The sequence below is a fragment of the Laetiporus sulphureus genome (assembly GCF_001632365.1).
Source record: "Laetiporus sulphureus 93-53 unplaced genomic scaffold LAESUscaffold_98, whole genome shotgun sequence".
In the NCBI taxonomy this organism is placed as follows: Eukaryota; Fungi; Basidiomycota; class Agaricomycetes; order Polyporales; family Laetiporaceae; genus Laetiporus; species Laetiporus sulphureus.
In genome coordinates this window covers 40787-61020 of record NW_024468607.1, presented here as the reverse complement: position 1 = coordinate 61020, position 20234 = coordinate 40787, and the positions used below count along the sequence as shown (strand labels likewise).

General features: G+C 52.3%; 9 protein-coding genes across 9 annotated transcripts; 6 read left to right on the top strand and 3 right to left on the bottom strand.

Moving 5' to 3' along the window:
• Window positions 1–435: 435 nt before the first annotated feature.
• LAESUDRAFT_632853 (uncharacterized protein) lies at window positions 436–1182 on the top strand (the record flags this gene model as incomplete). Its single annotated transcript, XM_040903418.1, has 2 exons — window positions 436–662; window positions 963–1182. Coding segments are annotated over 2 exons (447 nt in total), but the record flags the coding sequence as incomplete, so codon positions are not given.
• A 2455-nt stretch (window positions 1183–3637) lies between these two features.
• Window positions 3638–4543, top strand: LAESUDRAFT_688689 (uncharacterized protein). The gene is made up of 3 exons (XM_040906000.1): window positions 3638–3811; window positions 3884–4129; window positions 4182–4543. Exons 1-3 carry the CDS (start codon window positions 3671–3673, stop codon window positions 4236–4238), a joined length of 444 nt encoding a protein of 147 aa, XP_040757736.1. The 5' UTR covers window positions 3638–3670; the 3' UTR covers window positions 4239–4543.
• A 106-nt stretch (window positions 4544–4649) lies between these two features.
• LAESUDRAFT_732699 (uncharacterized protein) lies at window positions 4650–5368 on the bottom strand. Its single transcript, XM_040910287.1, has 2 exons — window positions 4939–5368; window positions 4650–4883 (listed from the first exon to the last, which is right to left on the bottom strand). Exons 1-2 carry the CDS (start codon window positions 5347–5349, stop codon window positions 4806–4808), a joined length of 489 nt encoding a protein of 162 aa, XP_040757735.1. The 5' UTR covers window positions 5350–5368; the 3' UTR covers window positions 4650–4805.
• Window positions 5369–5528: 160 nt separating this feature from the next.
• LAESUDRAFT_578363 (uncharacterized protein) lies at window positions 5529–6210 on the bottom strand. Its single transcript, XM_040903033.1, has one exon. The coding sequence runs from the start codon at window positions 6020–6022 to the stop codon at window positions 5648–5650; it is 375 nt and encodes a 124-aa protein (XP_040757734.1). The 5' UTR covers window positions 6023–6210; the 3' UTR covers window positions 5529–5647.
• Window positions 6211–8409: 2199 nt separating this feature from the next.
• Window positions 8410–10048, top strand: LAESUDRAFT_765027 (uncharacterized protein; the record flags this gene model as incomplete). The annotated part of the gene is made up of 6 exons (XM_040913556.1): window positions 8410–8750; window positions 8817–9498; window positions 9548–9589; window positions 9659–9715; window positions 9779–9854; window positions 9912–10048. The coding sequence occupies 6 exons, from the start codon at window positions 8410–8412 to the stop codon at window positions 10046–10048; spliced, it is 1335 nt and encodes a 444-aa protein (XP_040757733.1).
• A 191-nt stretch (window positions 10049–10239) lies between these two features.
• On the top strand, window positions 10240–11049 carry LAESUDRAFT_578341 (uncharacterized protein). The gene is made up of 2 exons (XM_040903032.1): window positions 10240–10610; window positions 10685–11049. The coding sequence occupies exon 1, from the start codon at window positions 10254–10256 to the stop codon at window positions 10602–10604; it is 351 nt and encodes a 116-aa protein (XP_040757732.1). The 5' UTR covers window positions 10240–10253; the 3' UTR covers window positions 10605–10610; window positions 10685–11049.
• A 1690-nt stretch (window positions 11050–12739) lies between these two features.
• On the top strand, window positions 12740–13129 carry LAESUDRAFT_578319 (uncharacterized protein). Its single transcript, XM_040903031.1, has one exon. It carries the CDS (start codon window positions 12843–12845, stop codon window positions 13077–13079), a length of 237 nt encoding a protein of 78 aa, XP_040757731.1. The 5' UTR covers window positions 12740–12842; the 3' UTR covers window positions 13080–13129.
• Window positions 13130–13813: 684 nt separating this feature from the next.
• On the bottom strand, window positions 13814–14719 carry LAESUDRAFT_578296 (uncharacterized protein). The gene is made up of 3 exons (XM_040903030.1): window positions 14579–14719; window positions 14152–14506; window positions 13814–14091 (listed from the first exon to the last, which is right to left on the bottom strand). The coding sequence occupies exons 1-3, from the start codon at window positions 14627–14629 to the stop codon at window positions 14075–14077; spliced, it is 423 nt and encodes a 140-aa protein (XP_040757730.1). The 5' UTR covers window positions 14630–14719; the 3' UTR covers window positions 13814–14074.
• A 1943-nt stretch (window positions 14720–16662) lies between these two features.
• On the top strand, window positions 16663–17805 carry LAESUDRAFT_578264 (uncharacterized protein). Its single transcript, XM_040903029.1, has 4 exons — window positions 16663–17001; window positions 17063–17302; window positions 17371–17584; window positions 17647–17805. The coding sequence occupies exons 1-3, from the start codon at window positions 16831–16833 to the stop codon at window positions 17539–17541; spliced, it is 582 nt and encodes a 193-aa protein (XP_040757729.1). The 5' UTR covers window positions 16663–16830; the 3' UTR covers window positions 17542–17584; window positions 17647–17805.
• Window positions 17806–20234: the final 2429 nt, after the last annotated feature.

The following is a 20234-nucleotide window of genomic DNA, read 5'->3' as shown; positions in this document are numbered from 1 at the left end:
GAGGGTCTCACACTCGACATGTCCACGGACTTCGCTGTCCGGGCTGTCCCTGTCGTGAACCACACCCTCGGCCTCCTCGGTCTCCGCGTGGGGGCTGCGAAAACTGAGGGCATCCATTTTCCTCACCTCCCTCTTCACCGTGTACGTTTGCCGATGATCACTCTCTTTCCTGGTGAGCGGGACGAATTCATTGTGCCTGCTCGCCCATACACTCGGTGGCTTGGGTTCTGGTTAGACCCGCGCCTCACCTTCCGTCACCATGTGCGTGTTATGACGACGCGTGCTATTTCCCGGGTCCAAGCATTCCGTATGCTGGCCAACACCATTCGCGGCATGTCTGTCAAGGCTGCTCGCACCATTTATCTTTCCAACATTCTGTCCGTGCTCACCTTCGGAGCACCGGTCTATTTTCATGATTTCCGCCAAGCGACGCTCATTCGACCGTTGCAAATCGCCCAGAACAAGTGTTTACGCTGGTTCTTGGGGGCTTTCCGCACTTCACCCGTGGATGCTATGCACCACCTGGGCAGTATCCTACCCATGCGATGGCAGCTGAATCGCATATGCGACCGTGCCGCCGTCCGATTACACACACTCCCTTCAACTTCACAGGTACTCGCCAGGATGCCTCATCCTTGGCCCATCACCGCGGTCCCCGAGCCGTACCCGATCCCTATTCGCGTCATCTCCCGGGCCAGGCGCCCGTTAACAATCATCCACCAGTTGGCGCGGCGAACGACTCCAGGCGTCGTCCCCGTCATTCCCTACTACGCGGCTCCATGGGAGTCCTACCACAAGTGGGGCGATCACATTCACGTCCTCGCCCCGGCACCCCTCAAAGGTGCTTCAAAAACCTTCGTCGACGAAGTGCTCCAGCCCAAGCTGGACGAATTTGCCACCCACCCCTCCTGGATGTGGGCATACACCGATGGGTCGCGACTCAAGCATAATCGGGTCCCTAGAGCGGGCGCAGGTGCGTGCGTGTTTCTGGCCGGAACTCTTCTGCTCGAGCGATCCTGGGGCCTTGGACGTCAGTCCGAGGTGTTCGACGCTGAGATGTTCGCCCTCGCTGCGGCGGCGGAGAATGTCTCACGTCTGCTTCGTACCAGGCCGCACGTAGAATGTGTGGTCTTTGCTTCAGATAATCGCGCAGCGGTGGAGTCGATTCTCGATCTCCGCCCTCACGACTGCCAACTGCATTCCATCCTCTTCTATAGGAAGATAACCGAGATGCTCGAAAGCCGACCGGATCTGCGCATTGAAATCGTGTGGATCCCTGGTCATGCTGGCTTTCTGGGCAATGAAATCGTTGACCGTCTGGCGAAGCACGGTGCTTCCTCCCCAGCTACTCATCCACCTTCACTGGTGTGGGCGAAGGGATCTGCACGCATAAGAGCCCTTCATAAGTGGAGGCGTGACTTCCGTCGAGACGCACATCCATCCGAATTCCGTGCAGCAGTCACGATCGAGCCTAAGTTGACCTTGCATTGTTACTTCAAGAAGAACGAAGACCCTCGTAATGTCGAGTGCCGACTTGTCCAGCTGCTCATGGGGCATGGCCACGTCGGCAGCTATTACCATCGCTTTGTGGCAGAAGAGTCCACACAATGCCAGTGCCGCACCACTAACCTACAGACACGCGAGCACTTGCTCGTTCACTGCCCGCTCTACACCCACAGTCGCCACCATCTTGGCAACCCTGCACGTCCCATTCGACTCAAGCGGCTCTTCGCCTCCAAGCACGCCCGACAAAAGCTCGCGGCGTTCCTCACGGAGACGGATGCCTTTACCAAGACCTCGCTGGTTCCCTGGGACCCAGGATGAGGGGTTTCTTTGCTATCGTGCTGATGTGCATGCTTTGTATTCGATCCTGGGTGCGCCCAGTCCACCGTAGACACCACTTTGTACCCACACCTACGACCGCCTTCGGCGGTATATAAATTGTACTCAAAAAAAAAAAAAAGTTTTGGACCGGCCCTGACCGACCAATCGGGAAGCCTGGTGGAAATCTGCAGAGTGGCGTTCAGATTCAAATCGACAACTCGCAGAACGTTGCGCAAATTGCGCAAGGCACGATCCGCTTTCACCTTCAAGCTATCGCTGGGGGTAAAAACAGCCTTTGGGTACGGATTGACCTTCAGACCGCCTTAGGCAATTGGGGTCAAGCTGTTCAACTCGTGAAAGAACTATAAGTTTGTCTACATGGTATGTAACCAACCCAGACCTCTGATGGCCGAACGATACTCCCAGTTCGGACATCACAGAATCAAGTTCTATGGTAATTGGATGAGGACATCAACGGAGCTACTTTTGGCGGGACATGTCATCTCGTCTTGTCATGCTCATATCTCAAAGAACGGACTTCCTTTAATCGATTGTGGCCTTAAGGCTGTACATGTGTGTACATACACTCATTACCTAGGCCCTGCTTGAGCGGCAGGCACGGGCTACATGGTGAGACTCTTAAGTTCCAAGTTTCTGCATTCACGATCGATCGACGTTGCACTGAGCAGCTGCTTTACCCAGGTTCGGCGACTCTTTCACTGGAATCTCTACCAATGGTGCACGCGGAGCTGTTGTGCGGTCTGTGACTCGGAAAAGAAAGCGTGGGAGCACGAACGAGCGGGGCCATGTAAGGCTCCTTGAACGAAGTAGATGATGCAACTCTTCTTGTCCGTGGATGAAACTAGTATTTCGCGTGCTCCTCTCGGGCATCCTATATGACTGACCACCGAGCAGACATCCATTCCCTTCGCCTGTACATATGGTCCGTACTTGCGGCTTTGTGGTTGTCATTCTATCTTCCTTTCTGCTTAATCATCGTTTACATATCCCTCGCTCAGGCATTTAATCACGCTATTTTCTTCCCACTGCTGCAAATCTATGTCCGCGTGCGCCCCGAGGTCGGCCACTGGAATCGGATCAGGGGTGCTGGTAAGGAGATAGACGGTAGTGTCACGATGGACTACTGCTGCAACGAATGAGAACGTGCGTCAACGCGTCGCGTCGTCCCTCGTAATCTCGTGCACGATAGATACTGAGAACGAGGTCGGCGTCTGCACCTCACGGCCTCTTCGTCTTGGAGTACTGATGCCGCTGCCTTTACAGGACCACGGACATTAATCCCCATCAAAAACTACGATGCTGGCTCTGGCCTTTCGTGGCCGCTTTTGCTGACGTCATCCGAAGCTGTATGAGGGCGGATCTCATTTGAGTCCCATGTAAAGCAGACGGCGAAACTTTATGGCGGGGTATGTCCATGCAGATACCAGCAACTTATTTCCGAGGGCTAATACGGATGACGTTGGCCAAGGAGGTCGCGACCAGCGAAAATCACGCGGAGAAGGTTCACCTCGAGAAGCTCGTTGTCTTCTCGTTCGTGCTGGACCAGGTGGTACTACGTTGTTCCATGCTGGATGAAGAGTAGACCGCGAATGGGTTTGATCAGACAGGCCGCGGACGATCTACGCTCGCATGTATTGGAGAGTGGCTATGCAGCCAGACGCTTCGCAGCGGGTTGATGTCGGGCCGTGTACCTTGTAGCAACAGCGCAGCCTGAAATAACGATGGAATTTGGTCAGTATAAAGGGAGACTTTCTGGCAGCGTCATAGTGCAAGAGCCTTAGCTTTGTGCTTACCCAAGAGAAAATAACTCGAAGTTATTCGAACAATGTTCGCCTTCATCAAATCCCTCATTCTGTTCGGCATTCTTGCCGCGTCTGTGCATGCTCAGTGGATCTATGTCGACTATCCCGCGGCAGGGACAACTGTCAGTGCTGGCAGCAACATCACCGTCCTCGTAGCCCAGCCCGTACGTCGAAACATTCTTTTTTTCTTCTACTGCCGCTATAGTCTAGTTCCTGGCTCACTATCTTTCTCTTAGGTCCCCGCAACCCCGTCAATAGAAGTCGGCCTCGCGATCTGTCTCAAGTCATGTGCGGGATACAGCGACGGCTGCGCATCGTTCGACACGACGCAGCAGCTCGGCGATATCCTGTACATAGGACCGTACGACCCTGTGTACCACTCGACGGAGTGGCCGCCGTATCAAAACTTCACGGTACAGATCCCGGCGAGCATGTCCGCAGGCGAAGCGTCCCTGAGCGCGACCCATTTGGCGCTTATTGGCGTGAGTGATGGTTTTCCATGTTGGTGTTGGTGGTGTTGACGTTCTCTTGTAGGCTGGCCCTGAGCCTTTTATGCAAGTTGGGAACGAGACTATCATTATCGCATCATAATATCCGAGCGACCTCAAGAATGGTGTCGAAGGGTTGCTATCGATTGCTACCTAGGCCGCTCGTCCCAATACTTTTATGATCGTGTTATGGACAGTTTTGCTGTCTCTAGCTCATTTGTATATGTACGCGTTTGACAGTTGCGACCCTCGTATCATGGTGGATTTCATTGTACATCAGTATCTAGTAACGTTGGACGGTTGTATCGGAACTTGCGGTATCACACTTACTTCAGCGGCATCTCAATATAAATCGGAGAGCCAGACATTCCTGGCTTCACAACACCCATCTGTCCTCTTGAAGGCGACTCATCCGTACTCGATTCATCCATGGGTGATGTCATAGTCACAGGATCTGCACGATCAAGCACACAAGACATTCAGCACGCGTAATGAGCAATCGTCATACGATGGGCTATTGTCGAGCTGCAAACTCGCGCATCCTAAGCTACAGGCGTGAAGAAAGATTGACCTGAAAGGTTTTGAGCGACTATAGAATGAGAACTATGACACACACCGTCTCGGACAAGGAGGCGACCATCGAAGAGGCTGACCTCGCGCTTGTACGTTATCATGAATGTCTCGACTTATACAGATGGACGTCAAGCCGTCCACCAGCCTCTTCGCTGTCCGTAGGTATATTTGTGTGCTGGCACATACTGTTAACCCCCTCTCCCCCGCGAATGCACAGGATGCGTCCTCACATGTGGATCGGTCACGTTCGGCAAGCATCCTTGCATGTTCGAGAATGGATGAACCTGTCGGCATGATGTGCATCGCTTGAGATAAATGATAGTTCGAGAAAGACCAGAAGAAGGATGGCTGGGCGGCGAGTACGCGTCTTCTCGGGCCCACACACCACCTAAAGACTGACAGAGAGGATACGGCGGGCGAATGACATGCTTGCTGTCTGTGATCCGCTGGCGCATCTCCGAACAAGCACCTAAACCGTCATCCCTATCGTCAAAGAACTGCATATTCGGCGTACGTACGAAAGTGAGGAGCGTGCATAGCGAAGAAGCTGAATTAGTGTCGGTGAGAAGAGAGGGGGGCAGGGGGGCTGATGCACGGTGTGGTGAATGCGAATGGAGCCGCACTCTGAATCCCATCATCATAGTCGCGCCTCGGCCCAGCGTTGACGTTGATCCTCCGTGACTCTTCTTCTTGTCCGTTAAACAAATTTGTTTTGACATCCAAAAGGAATTACAAGGAAGAACGCACATCGCCGTGCTCCTGCAGCGTCACTGATCAAGCCAAATCTATCTACTCATTCACAGTCGCTGCCGAAAGCTGATCTGCTGTATAGTCATCTCTCTGGTGCAGCAAGGGTGTTAGCCAGCCGGCACCTTCCCGTCTCATGGGTGCAAGGGAGTGAGAGGCTGGTGAGGCCACAAACGACTGGGGCCTATGGTACTACAGGTGCGTACTTATATGTCTTTTCCACCCTTCCGTACTCGCCCGCTCCGTTTCCAGGTACCGCCTGCGACGCGTTTCAGCCGTCGCTTGGCGCTCGTCCCTCCCGACACGTTGAGCGCGTTCTACCGAAAGTGCCGTCGGTCGGCTACTTCCAACAGTCTCGACGAGCTTGAGGATGCATCCTTCAGTGGGAGCGGAAGGAGATTCATGGATTGCAAATGTTTTGCAAGATACAATACCGTTTGACCGTACGAGGCGTAGTCGACAGAACAGAGGCAGCATGCGCGTATGGCCCGTGTGGCCACAGTGAGATGTTCTTGTCAGCCAGATGACATGAGCCCAGCCAGAGGCGCTTTCCTCCGGAACACACATTGACCGGCTAGCGCGCCGTACAGGATCGAAGGAATGGACGAGCGCAGTTGTCGATACGTCGCATCACGACAGCAGGCCGGAACTTGGAAGTGATGGACGTAGTAGCCAGTACTCGCGGTGAATTAACATGTGTAGTGATAGTAGCCATCGTGGTTACCCAGGTCAGTCTCATCGGCAGAAGATGTCGGTGGGAGCTGAAGAGAAGCTGGAGCTTGCACTTGAGCTCGAAGGTGAAAGCGCCGGCGCGCTACGTTGACGCCCTACTTCGTCTCTGCGTACTATGCCAACTGCTGTCAGTCCAGGATGAGTCGCTGTAGCAATTGAACATCTACACGGTGACTGCCTTGCAATTTGTATGGCCCATCGGCGACTGTGCTTTCAGCCGCGTGTACCTACGCTTGTCCTCCGCCGACTGTCCATCAAGAAGATCTTGACGGCGATCTCACTCGCACCGTTCACAGTCCAGCTCGGTGTGTCTTCTCAAGTTCTTCTCTCTGTCTGTCTCGAGTGGGCGCAAAGGATATGCCAAGAGGCAGCGAGAGAAGCGCACTTTGTCACGCTTTATTGCGATACATGCTCGCATCTGTGATCATGATGGTCGTGCGTAGAATTGGTGGCTCTGGTGTGCGGCGCACGCGAAGCGAGTACCGTTCATGTCGGTAACATGAATGGGATACTAAGTGCGTTGCCGCAGTCTCGTCCCAACATAGAATGTTTGATTGTATTCGTCTCCTCCTATTAGCGTCTTGCGTGCCGCTTCTCGGCTGTCTCGGCAATGTAAGGCATCATCGTGGAGGCTGGCGTAGAACCCGGTGGCCAAGGCGGCCGGACCTGCTGCTCTCGATATCGCGTCGTGCACTTCCGCCCTTCCACACGCGTACCCGAATCTGCGCGAACACGTATCCTTTGTGCAGTCTTGATGTGGTCGCAGGCAGGCAGACATGCCCCGACGTGCGTCTTTCCTCCTATTTGCGCATCAATATCACACGAATGACTCACGATGCGACTCGGTGTGCACCTTCTCAAGGCCGTCGCCCCCGAGTGGGCATAAGCGACCTGCAAATAGGAAGGGACAAGAGCGCGCTTTTGTCGCGTTTTGTCTCGTCGGGGTATACGATCGAGCGCGGAGCATGCTTTCTCTTGCTCCTGCGATGGCACGCATGGATTATCCAGGGCGGTCCCATTCGTTCCCCAGTGTGAGCGTTTCCGGTGAGTTGTCACGGATTGGATTTTCGTCCTGCACGTTCCTTGCATGTGGACGTTACAAACGGGGGTTTCCAGGACAATGTTCACGGCTCGCGAAGCATGCAAAGGCGGACTATTCGGCTCCGTGGCGCTCCATCCGAGTCGGAAGATGCTCTGGATGCATCACTGCGGAGTTGGCTTCTCGCGATTTTTCCATGCTTCTTGTTGTCGAGCGGGTGTCAAGATTGGGGATAAGCGGCAGGGACGAGAGCATGCTGGCATGGCATTTCATTTTGCGGTGATACTTGATCATGGACCGCTGGCCCTCGCTCCTCATGGCCTCACTTTTCGAGGGCTCGTCGCCTATCCCGTATCCTTTTCTTCGTCGGATTATTCCGTGACATGAAGGGTACATCACATTGCGGAACCAAAAAGGTTTAATCTTCCCGATCTGCCGGCTTGCAACGTGTGTTCGATGACCTGCGTACGCTCTCGCTTCCTTGGTGTGCTGGATGTTACCTTACACATCATAGGCAGGGCCTCAGAGTGGCACGGTCTGTGCTGTATGGTGTCCCTCCCATTGGCAAAGAATGGACAGTGCAAAGGGCCCAGCGACACTCGTCCGGCACGTCTGGTGCCTTCGACGTGATGTGCGCTGGGCTCGATCGTTCTTCCATGGATCAAATGTGCTATAAGAGTTTCAAGATGACCAGCCAGTCTTCGGCATAGAGACCCCTAGAACGACGTGCAGTTCCCTGCCAGACGTCTCGTTACTGTTAATCATAGAAGGATCACTGAGGGAACATGCCGACAGTTCGGAGAATCCACAGAAGACATTCTCGACGCAGACAATGAAGACCATACATGGAGCTCCTAATGTGGTGCGCCTCTTGTAAGAGGACAGGTTCGAGATTTCATCTAGGTCCATCGATGACATTCGAGAGGGTCAGTGTCTAGTTGGTGCGTGCTGCGTGCGTCAAAACTCGCGCCAAACATGCACGATGAGACACTTACGCAAGGCGCCTCCCTTTATCTTCGCCTCATTTTCAATGTGGAAACGAACGTTTAGCCACATGATATGTGCCAGCGGAACTATGTCGGACGAACGTCGCTGCCAGAACATCGTCGAAGTGCTCAGAAACCGCGCACGATAAAGGACCAGTTCTCTTCACCGCATCGGGCCCCGTTGGATAAAACCACACATGCCTCATAGCATGCCTAACGCTACCCTACCACACGAAATCTACGTTGAAGAGCTGTCTCCGTGCGGGCATGGGTATCCTCTCTATAGACCTGAGCCCACCATCTTTGGCGAAGTCCTGATAGGAGATGTGGGATTCTTCGAAGATGGCGCCTTTCACCGTCTCTTCAATGCCACTCGTCCTGCAGATGGCCCAAAAAACAATCGCTGCCGCGTACCAGATGACTTGGAGCAATATCCTATTCCACTGGGTGCCGTGACGACCAACGCGGATGCGATCCCTGTGGGGATACTGCATAGCAGCGGCGTTAGGGAAACTGAGCGCGATGCATCAGTCATGGCGTAAGTGACATCCATTGGAGCAGGATTGTGGGCTGTTGGTGCTGATATTAGTCTCTTGATATTGAGAGATGGACTTGGTGGGACCTTCAAGCTTGAATGTCAACGCGATAAAGGCGCATTGCTTATTTTGAGAGAACCTGCCGACCGACAGAAGCTCGCTCGATCTGCTTCGCTTCCTCGATATGTGGCACGAAATATCGGGCACTGGCGTTCGTTCATCCGGGACGAATGCGACATCGACCTGAAAGTGGAAGACATAATCTTTGTCTCCGGTTGGTCTAAAACGACGGAATGGGCATTAACATCGTACGCGGGTGGCGAATGGCTCGTTGAGATTGATTTTACTGCAAATTCTGATTTGCAGGCGACTGCCTTGGGTCGGTTGCCAGACCGACGAGACGTTACAATTTATCATAGATCTGGACGAAGCCGTTCTCGCGTTCCAACCGCGGAGGTTGCCGACGACAAAGAACGACGGCAGCCTACGAGGCGACACAATGGAACATCGCTATCCACTACCATCAATTACAGCCAAGACCCACCTAGGAAGGATCAATGTGTCTTCCTTCACTATTTTCAAGTGAAACAGCGCGCATTCTCTCCTGTAGAGGCTGCTGCTGCTGTCGGGCCAGATACTCTGGATCTCGACGATGTCAACAATGCGGAATCGCTGACATCGGGAAGTCCCCGCTATGTGAACGAGCCCGCAGAGGATTCCGTGATTCGGAAGGTTCCCAGTGGCTGCAAGGTGCTTCTACACAGAACCGACCGCTAGACAATGCTGACCGCTTCGACAGCCATACGATCCCGATGACATATTGCTGGATTATATTCTCGAGGTGAGCAGTCCATTGTCCACCGCTCATGTTAGAGCCCGTCGACATTGTTACCACTAACTATGCGATTAGCATTCGGATGCCGAATGGGCTGTAGCATGCGATGAAGACACTGAAATCATCTCGATGGTACGCATCGGTGACGTCTGCTCTTGCGCATTCCACAAGCAAGAAAAGCTGATATCCGAATAGGGCGAAGAATTTCCTGGCGATCTGGTCGAGCTATTGAACGCTCTTAGACCAAATATACAAACGGATTCGCTCGGTGGTATGTGTTCATGTAGGCATGTCTTCACAAAGCTAATGGCATTTTTCGCTTGAGTAGTTGGCACGTTCGACCATGTGATGTCTGTTATTACTTCCCCGACAACAACCGTCGCAGGAACAACCGAGTATTCGGAAAGTCTGAACGAGAAGACTGTCGAACCCGATCGACGAGACAAGGAAACTGACAGCGGTTAGTGACTTCATTCGTGGTTCTTCTTCGTGGGCTTACGGATATTCGCTGGTCTATCCATCTGAACAATCACTGCATTATATTTCTCCCTGGGGCAACAGTAATCGTCTCGGTATTAACTTTGCCTACATCTGTACCGTATTCCTCGAACGCAGGGAGTCAGACCGGTGCGGTACGTATCTCGGCTTCGGTCGTTAGAAGCTATGTAACATGAGCCAACAGGTTTGCCAGTGGGATGGATGTGGGATTTTACTAGATGACACCATCGCTACTGGTTGCACCCGTCACCTCAAACAATTTCATTTGCAACCCCTCGGCCCCGCCATGACTGGAAGATGCCAGTGGATTGTCCGTCGCCCGGACCCTCCACCTGGCGTCCCTCTTCAGCTGCACCACACCGTTTGCAACAGGAAGATAAAGTACGCCAATTTTGGGAAGCACGTTGCTTTCGTGCACGTCCGCTCCACTTCGCCCATTTGCCTGGTTTGCGGCACGTGTTTCTCCAGACCTGATGCACTGAGGAGGCACGAACATGCAGGCATTTGTCCTGGGCCGATATAGGCTGACGTGAGCATACTTTCATTTACTCAAACGGAAACATGGTCCCAATACTCATCATTGAGTCTACTTCGTAAATCCAGTTTGGGATTCTGCCATTTTGCTCTACGTCCGAATCTCAGCATACTGCATCGGTTCTTCGTTGGACCTAACAGAGAAACGTAGTCACAAATGGGTCCATGCCTTCTGTGGGCGCGGGCCAGAGTTGCTCATGAATTCATTGTCAATTATAAGTGGGCAGTACGGCATAACCTCAGCCGTCTTCCCCTCATGCATCGATTACCCGACTGGTCTGAATCGTCTACGGCCGTTCTGGTCTCCATGTCGAAGTTTTACATTTCTGGGACGGTGAAGGTTTGATATCATTGCTTGATTCCGTATTGTCAGGCTCGCTGTTAAGTCTACTATGTCATCAATAGGTGAATTTTATAACTCTTATCGAAGGCTCTTTCACTCGTAGTGACGATTTGACTCGCATTTTATTTCAACCGTAAGACAACAAAGAATAAGACAGGTCGTGAACTGCCCAGACAGAACGACATGGTCATGACCATCCGGTGCGTGCCGATGTGTCACCTGAACGCTGTATCCGACCGCTGCATTAAACTTCCGCCATGGATTATACGCATTGTATTGGTCGAAGGTGGGCTCGACGCTCTCGCCATAGTTGCTCCACCAAGAAACTGCCTCATTCCAGCACGACGGAGAGTAGAGTGCGGAAGAAGAGCCTGCTGTGCTCTTTGACATCGGAAGATGCATGATTCAACATAGGCCGCTCGCTTGCTCCCAAAGGATGAGACAACTTGAAGCATCGTGCAAGGAGTGGTAGTATTCGTTGGAGCGACGGAGTCAGTGAAATATTGAGATTATCGTTCAGGTACAGGCAGGCGCAGCACCCACGCTATCAATATACCGTCAGGCGTTCGCTTTATCTTCGGATTTCACCGCGTACGCCTTCGTCAGCTGACGAGCGTCCCGTCCATGCGAGCGCCAGTCGCGGCCGGACAGCCTCCTACTTTGACGGTCCTTACTGGACAAAACTTTGCGCAAGTTGTTATATATGGAAATCATCGGTGACCACCGCAATTCATGAAGAATTTTTGAATTATATTACTATTCACTGATGCTTGTCAGTGATATGAGCAGATATCACCAAGTATCGCAGAAGGCAACACATTGGTCCGACGCTGGGAATTACCAGTGAGCAAGGAACAACCTGTACACAATAATGAGGGTGATACCCGGTGAGACGCAACATTATGCAAGTTGATACATATTGAAATCACCGGTGATCACCACAATTCATGGATAATATCGCTATTCACCGGTAATTGTCGGTTATATCAGTAAATATCGCAAAGTATCGCATATTCTCTCAGATTGTGGGCTCACCAGCACAAGAACACAGCCTTTTGTGCAGTAAGGCCCATCAAACACCTCGTCGTGTCTCGCATCCGTCGCTCTTAGTTATCGCCGGCACGCAGTAGATTTGCCGCATCCCATCACACTCGTCATCCTCAGGCCCTGGCTCTGGCTGAGACCCCCCGACCCCCACCCGCCTTGTTGCTATGTCAGGAGGGGAGGAGCGGTCCCTGAAGAGATACCGCTTGTGGTCGTGGCCGCATTTGCGGCGGTGGAAAGAGAGGTGGCGCATGCGGCAGGGGCGGGGGCCGAGTGAGCGGGACTCCTTTCACAGCACTTGGATGGATGAGAATTGCGCTGGCGTACAATATCACATAAGAAGAACTGCTCGCGCGCGGCCAATCGTAACACACATTTGTCAAACTTAGAAAATTTCCAGACCCTCGACTTCTAGCAGATCCATCTGCACGTCTCCCAACCCGTTAATTAACTGTTCCCACGAGACGCGGTTCCTCCGAGACTTCTCGCGGATCATGGCTTTGCTGGGCGGCGTCCTGGGTGCGTGCCGTCAGCTGAAGATAGGGAGAGGTGACGGCCGTCGTCAGTGATGTTAGGCTCGCCACGATGTTAGTCGTCGGTCTGCTGTCAGCATGATGCTTCCAGGGCTGTCTCATTGCCTCACATTGGCTCACGGCGCTGTCGGATGGGCGCCTTCGGGCTCGGTCACTGCGTGTTGGGGTTGAACTTCACCCGGGAAAGATGTGGAGGCTGAGGGTCTGACGTCCAGGTTCCACCCAACTCTCTTCCACAGTCGTCACCGGAAGAGATGTGGGGGATAGATTGGGTCATTCCTAATGTCGACTCCGGGCCATAGCCGATATGTATCACCGGATGCGATGTTCGGGTGAGTTTCTGTGGTCGCTTCTGGCCAGTTTCGTGATGATGCTGACGCATGGCCGAGTAGCCTCACCATCGTCCTTGCGTCGCCGTCGCCGTCGCCGTCGCTGCAGCTACGTTGTCCCCATCATCAGAAAGTACGTTACCCACTCTCTATATACGTTGCCTTTTCAGTCGACAGAGAAGGGCGAAAGTGCGCTCAGTGTCGCTTTCGTCTGATGTAGCGCGCCCGCGTGCGCGCCTGCGGAAGCGATATGCGCCTGTAGATCCTCGTTGCCGAGGCCTGCAGGACATGTACTTGAGGCTAGCCCGTTTACGCCCAATACGAATACCGCGGATCTGTCCGTCGATAGACGCCATGTCTAACACAAACATCGGACGCTAGCCGGCACTCTCGTTAACAGCGGTTACCAGCCCTCGGTTTAACCGACGAGGTCCACACGCGTCCTTCCGAGCAACCATCAAGTATTGGTTCTATTCGGCACTCTCCTTGTAAGCCAGCGTCACCGACGATATTGCTTTGATCGGACATGATCTGGGCACGGTGTTCGGTCCGGCTGCTTCTAGCGGGGGAGCGCATGCCAAAGCGAGTGTGTGGATGGAGATGTTCACTGCATACTGGAGTTGGCGCGCCACAGGGCCGGGTCCCATGTCACAGGAGGTTGTCAGATGAGACCTGTGACCAATGGGATGGATAAACGACAGTATATATAGTATAGTCAGGCCAATTACATCTTCACAATTCGAAGGTATTGCGTCTCGAATTGACAGAGAGTTGACAAAGTAATGTGGAGACTGTCCGCGGTGCGATACTTGCCAGAAGTTCGTAGATACTGCTACTGATCATTCTCAGTTGACGAATCGGCGTCTTGGCAATGGCTAATATGCTTCGATGAACTTCTTTCAAGTGCGAAAGTGGAAATGTTGCTAGCCATGGACTCTGTGTTATCGGGGAAATCGAGCATTATAGAGCATTGGATGCGGCCAACTGTCGCCCGATGACCTTCGAGTTCCTCAGACTGTCCGTCACCTGGAGATAACTCACGATCAACGTCGACATTAAAATACTGCACATGGAACGTGAACATGCACTGTGCAATAACGTGCTCGAACAAGGTCACAGAGTGCTGGCCAGCAGCAATAATCTGGTCCCAACTAGCCGGCGAAGAGAACACAAAGGGGACGCGAGATACGGAGTTGTGTTACCATAACATTCACTGTTGGGGAACACCTTTGCACCATGACGAGCTCAGGAACAAATTGCATCGGCAACAAATAAAGATGTGCTTACCGCCAGCCTGGTTTGGCCCGGGACAAACACCCGACGCCTCGTGTCTCCTGAGCGCATCACGTCTGGAGAACGAGGCATGGCAATCCGGGCAGAAGCGCACGGTGGACCGGAAGTGCACGGAAGCAATGTGCTTCCCGAAATTGGCGTACTTGATCTGCCTATAGCAGAAGTTGTGGTGCGGCGGAGGCGGGATGCCAGGAGGAGGGGCCGGGCGATGGACGAGCCAGAGGCACCTTGCTGTCATGGTACCGTTCCAAGGCTGCAAGTGGAAGTCCTTAAGGTGGCGGGTACAACCGCCCGCAGCGTTGTCCTGGAGGAGAATGCCGCATCCATTCCACTGGCAGAATGGCATCATCTTGAGATCAATTTATAGTGGGCTGCATAGGGAATCATCAGCTGGATGTGATACAGCAGAATTACAACGTACTGTGGATGCTGAAGTCTCTGTAAGAGGTTCGGGGATCTGACTGAACTCCATGCACGGCAGTAACTCTTATACTATCCATGTTGCAGTTAAAGGACACCATGATCAAGTCTGCCGTAATCTCGTTGCTCGCAATGTGTTTGTAAAGGTGTGCACCTTCGGCTTTTTGAATGTCCGCCGGATGTGCTGCTGTCCGTGTCCGGCGCGCCTTACAATCCACCACGAGTGCTTGGCATGGATATCAGTCCGAGACGGCCTGTTGACCGTCGTCAGGATTGTGCTCCCCGTAGACCACCATATCGTCGATCTGTTGTAGCGTTCATCGTAACATTACAATCACAGCACATGGACAAACACAGACGCCGGCCAACTGGAAGAGAGCACGATGCTTCGCCCTTTCAAATTAACGGTCAGTTTTCCAAACTAAGCGTAAGCGAATAGGCTTTGATAATCACCTCTCACTCGTCGCGTCCTGAGAATGACTGCTCGGGTCTGACCATAGATGGCCGGGCCGTAAACATCCGACCCCGTGTAGTTTATACGACAGAAACGTGTGTACGGATGTGCCATCGTCTCGTAACATCCGCTGGGTCGTTCTGCTTCCATCCCGGGAATTTCAAGCCCTGGCCACCTGGAGGCACAGGCATCATCCGTACGGACCATTTTTATGTGACGCCGGGCGAGGGGGACACCCGGTGAGACAACAGCCAGCGCCGTGGTGTCCTTGGCCGCGTGCCTGAAAATTTACATTCACCGTTCTGAGAATGACTGCTCGGATATCATCATATATGGCCAGGTCGCAAAGATCAGGCCCTGCGCAATTTGTGCGACAGAAACCTGTGTGCGGATGTGTTGTCGTCTCGAAACATCCGCGTTTGAATCATTCTGCTTTCATCCCCGAAAATTCCAGTCGCGGACACCTGGAAACCGCATCTATCTCTCGAAATCAATCATGCCACCCGCGGATATATCACACCTTTTGGGTTATGATCATGCGATCACGTCAATGTGGTCGGATGTCGCATGCATGCCCTTCTATTTCAGACATTGACAGCAACTCGGACCAAGGATCAGCATTATTGGACCTGAGTGCTAAGAAAAACATCGATGTCAGGGCTAGTTGGAGCATCATCGAATTTGCGCGAAGCTTGGCCGGGTTGTATGCCCTCATTCTGTAGGCCACCATGAGTAGAAAGAGAAGCAGGCTTACCATCTCATACAATGCAAGCTCCGAACGTCGGTATATCGTCGCAGCCATCTAGTTGCAAAGCTGCGATCGACATTTGCGCAGATAAGGGACGCACAACTGGGATCATGGTGCTCTTCGAAGGTCGTCAAGGTGGCACGCACCAGCAGTTATTGAATTGATTGCATTCGTATGGACCGTGATTTGCAGAATATAAATCAAGAATACTCCGAGTCGGAGGAAGAACATCTGAACGTGGAGGAACGTGACAGTTCACCGTGGACGTGATGTCAAGCGTGTCACTTGTCACGTATCGCTGTGGCTGAGCGCCGCGTGAGCACTGATTCCTGTTTGCAACGACGGCGATCCCGGTAGTCGTTGTACATACATCTGGCTTTGAAGGCATAGCATCAGCAGTACCTCCTTCTGCTCCAGTCTTCCCGATATTGTCGCGGCCTTTTTCTGGCAACACTGCACTTCAGAACAAGGTACTACTGCCTATTCACTCTCTTGAACTTGAGCTTGAACTGTTACCACATTCTCATAGCACCTACTCCGGAAGTGACGTTCGATTGTCCAATATGACTACTTCGAAAGGTGACCATCTCGTTCTGGCCACTTACGAGATGCCTCCTGAACTGTAGCGTGCTGCTTTTAAGCAATCAGTGACGCCATCTCCAGTTCACTTCAAGTGGGGCAAAAAGAACGGACAAAATGGTATGGTACATCTAATTGATTAGCCATGAAAAAGTGGAACGATTCTGTCTGCAAGATCCAAACTTCCAAAGGCAAGCTTATCATCTCCGATGACGGCGTCACAATTCTGAAGAGCCTCCAGGCTTTGCATCCCCCAGCCGAGATCGCAGAGAATCATTCTGTGCTATTTTGATATCAGACGCGTCACAGCTCGCGTCATGTCAGTCGACAGTCTGCTGCCAATGAGATCTCTACGGCTGTCTCATTGCCTCATACTGACTCGGATGGCTCATCACGCTGTCTGATCGGCGCCTTCGGGACGAATCTGAGCACTTGAGCACCCTCTAGGCTCAAGCTCGATAGTTCTCAAAAAATGGGTGTGGAGGGCGAAGCAGAGCCGAGTAGCCTAAGTGCGTTTCTTTTGATTTTGCACAAGTCGTCGTCGCAGCCTCCCCTTCCGCATGCTATGCGGATCCCCGTGAACGCGATACATCTAGGCTCCGCGCGATCGCGGCATAGGATATTGTGTCCGCATCATTACAACGTGCGTCCCCCATCCTGTGCACACCATGAACAAGCTGGCTACATGCGCGCCTTCTCAATAGGTTCATAGGACTAGCAAACAGGGAAGGCACGAATCCGCGCTCGTGTCGCTTTCATCTCAAGGTGGCGCGCGTTCCATGCCCGTTCCTGCGCCTGCGGTGTACCCGTGTGGACCCCTGTGTCCGAGCCGTGCAGGGCAGGTGAGGCTAGCCTGTTTGCGCCTGATAAAGAATCGCATATCCGTCTGTCGACAGACGCCACAGCTAATAACAAACATCGGACGCTGGCCTGCATGCTCACATGTATGCGATCGTCTCGATTCGCGTGATGTTGGAATATGAGATGCTTAGATTTTTCATTTGCTCGCCAGCTTTGGGTGTTCTTTGAGCCCATTGTGTTTCGTCTAAACGTCCGGATCACGAAGGATATATCGGCCATGATGACGGCTCCATTTACACCAGTTTCCAACACATACGGCTGCCGTTTTGGTAACCGTGAAGCGCGCATCTTCAGGCAACCACACGCGCAGAACGCAGCCTGATTATGATCGCGCTTTGTTCTTCAAAGCCAGAACAGCTCCAGCGGTGAGTCAACTTTGACTTGCTTCCCATCAGCATGGCGGCAAAAGGATTCACATCCGTATCAGTGGATGGGTTAGTTGCTCTCGTGTAGCACCGGCCGTTCTTGCATTCCTGCTCAGAATCGTTCGGCTTTGAGCTATTCAACTCCCAGACCGTGCCAAGCGTCTGTTTTGGTAAGTCCACTGTGAATATTGCAGCATGGTCTCGTAGAATGTTAGATCGCTGGTGAGATTCTGCCTTTGAGGTGGTTCTCGGGCAGCAGTGCTCAGAACACCGCCTTATCTTCAGGGAGGTTCAAGTAGCGGATTCACCGCGTACGCACTTGCTAGCTGACGAGCATTTACACGCGAGCGCCAGCCTTCCAGACAGCCTCGTACAGACTTCGCATTATGTGACGCGAAGCCAGCTCAGCTCGCTCACCCTTCATGCTCTTGAAGGCGGGGACGAGGAAGCAGTTCGTCCAGTTCAATTGCAATGGCATGGGAAACCAGAGAGTGAAGAAACGCGAAACACACTCGCCGGGACAATTACGACAGCGAACGAGGGAGAGGCCCAGGGTCCAGGCGGTGGCTGACGTGGACGACCGTCATGACCTGCCCTTCCTCTATAATGACTTCTGTTCAGTCATTTGTCAGCCCGCTGTCAGCCTCCTAGATGTATGAAAGCGCGTATCAGCATAGGCATGCTTCGCAAAGACCGTATTACACCCGAGGTTCGTACTCATCACCGTACTGACACGTCCATTGAGCTGACAATAGGGCACACATGCAGACCCATGACAGCTGAGACTGCAGCAAACAGATAGGAGGCCACATCGACCGGTGGAGGACAAACGCAGTCCATTCCGACGCATATTGCCATTGGTCAGAATGCACAGCCATCAAACGTTCATTCTCCTCTCTCAAAAGGAAGTTGTTGACGTCGCGTTCGATCGTTCAGTACCCGATGTCGATCACTCTCGATATCGAGCTTCATCTTCGTTTCTTTTGGAGCTTTACTAGAGCTACCTGAAGGAGGCACGAATTCATGCAGGGCGTCTTCACCGAGATGAAGACCACAATGAAGCTTGAATGGGTGTCATCACGGACTGCAATTACATTTCCAACGCCGCACGCGAACGAGAGGAAGTTGAGAGATAACGGTCTGCTTGCCACTTGAAATACGCTTATAAATTTCTAAACAACCGAGCAGGCTGCTTTTTTGTCCTCCAGACGAGGCGGCGCTAGTCGCCTTTCGAGTGTCAAGGATGTCCGACGTCCAGGCCTCAGGTATCGTAGATTGGTCGATCACCGACATCAATTGGGGCACAACCGACGGATGGCCGTGATAACGACAAGCGGGGAACGACTATGTAGTATATTCGGCATGCACGAACTCGAAAACCGCACCGCCCACCCACATAGCCTTCATGGATTTTGAACCGCAACCACCAACTGCATCGTCTATGTCAGAAATTTCCTACGTACATTGCAATTCCGCGAGTTTGCAATTCCGGTTGCAATTGCATTACAAGATAAACTATTTTGTTAAAATGATATTCCAATTAGAGTCATTTACTTACCATATCGGACCTTGAATCGTAACATGACGCGATCACGTTGCAATTCCTTCAAGGCGCGCCCTCTTGTGTCATTGCCGCGTCTTGCCACCCGACGTCTTACAAGTGCTTCACAAGTCTTGCTCGCTTTTGTATCTTGAGCTCTCTTACCTTTTCTGGAGCTTACATCTTGTACAACTCTGCAATGTCCTCACAGCAGGTCACAACCTGATTGCAGGCTGAAGGCCACCGTGCCTCTGTACAAACATGTCAATGCGAGAGGTGTCACAAGACTTTCAATGCAAAGGGGATCACAAGCCATGAGCAAAAATGTTTAAGACAGGCCAGAGATTGTGATCGTGATGCGAAGCTGTTGTGAGAGCTGGTCCCGGAACGAAGTAAGTGCTTGGAATACAGGTTCTAAATCACGGCTTATTCTGGTATTATCATTAAACTCCAGTTGTGGAGACAGATGGCTTGCAAGGTGCAGCACGAGAATTTATGAGTCGTCTTGCGGGGATTGCGAGTTTAGGTATGCAAATGTCCTTGACTGCATAGAAGGTGGCGATGTGGCCGTAAATTTAACTGACTTATGTCTACAGCTGCTCGGACAGTTGTCTCAGAAGCACCAAGTCTTCAAGGTGCAGCTGGCCACTATGACGGTAAATGATGCTAGCCTTATATTCTTCAAATTATTGTCTTATGCCATCGCCATAAGGACCTCCACCGTGTGGTGAGATGCCCTTGCATGAGCCAGCTGAATGCCCTGTCGGTGCATCAACCAATGACTTGAATGCAGGTCCTGACATATCTGATGAAGGTGAGTAGTTGTGGACTACAGGAGTTGGCAGCTCAATTGTGTGCTGATATGATCTGTCAAATAAAGATATATTCGAGCCATGTATTGACAATATCAAGACAGTGTTTCATCCTCGTGCAAGAACTCTGATGCGGATTCAGTCATTTGAGGAATGTGGATGAGACGAAGCTAGTCAGGCTCCTCCACCGCAATCTGAGAAATCTTGGCGACCATTTCGAATGCGCACAGACTTTGAGTTTGCTGAGATTGCTCTAAATGCTGCACTCAACAAAAACCAAGTCAATGCATTGATCAAT

Bases quoted from the DNA above. Each gene is read 5' to 3' on its own strand.
- LAESUDRAFT_688689 (XM_040906000.1), top strand. From the start codon at position 3,671: ATGTTCGCCTTCATCAAATCCCTCATTCTGTTCGGCATTCTTGCCGCG. The intron at 3,812-3,883 runs GTACGTCGAAAC...TCTTTCTCTTAG, and splicing joins CCGTCCTCGTAGCCCAGCCC to GTCCCCGCAACCCCGTCAAT. The intron at 4,130-4,181 runs GTGAGTGATGGT...GTTCTCTTGTAG, and splicing joins CCCATTTGGCGCTTATTGGC to GCTGGCCCTGAGCCTTTTAT.
- LAESUDRAFT_732699 (XM_040910287.1), bottom strand. From the start codon at position 5,349: ATGATGATGGGATTCAGAGTGCGGCTCCATTCGCATTCACCACACCGT. The intron at 4,884-4,938 runs GTGAGGACGCAT...AGTATGTGCCAG, and splicing joins CGAACGTGACCGATCCACAT to CACACAAATATACCTACGGA.
- LAESUDRAFT_578363 (XM_040903033.1), bottom strand. From the start codon at position 6,022: ATGTGTGTTCCGGAGGAAAGCGCCTCTGGCTGGGCTCATGTCATCTGG.
- LAESUDRAFT_578341 (XM_040903032.1), top strand. From the start codon at position 10,254: ATGAGCCAACAGGTTTGCCAGTGGGATGGATGTGGGATTTTACTAGAT.
- LAESUDRAFT_578319 (XM_040903031.1), top strand. From the start codon at position 12,843: ATGTATCACCGGATGCGATGTTCGGGTGAGTTTCTGTGGTCGCTTCTG.
- LAESUDRAFT_578296 (XM_040903030.1), bottom strand. From the start codon at position 14,629: ATGGAGTTCAGTCAGATCCCCGAACCTCTTACAGAGACTTCAGCATCC. The intron at 14,507-14,578 runs GTACGTTGTAAT...ATTGATCTCAAG, and splicing joins CAGAGACTTCAGCATCCACA to ATGATGCCATTCTGCCAGTG.
- LAESUDRAFT_578264 (XM_040903029.1), top strand. From the start codon at position 16,831: ATGGGTGTGGAGGGCGAAGCAGAGCCGAGTAGCCTAAGTGCGTTTCTT. The intron at 17,002-17,062 runs GTGCGTCCCCCA...CCTTCTCAATAG, and splicing joins TGTGTCCGCATCATTACAAC to GTTCATAGGACTAGCAAACA. The intron at 17,303-17,370 runs GTATGCGATCGT...TTTGCTCGCCAG, and splicing joins GCTGGCCTGCATGCTCACAT to CTTTGGGTGTTCTTTGAGCC.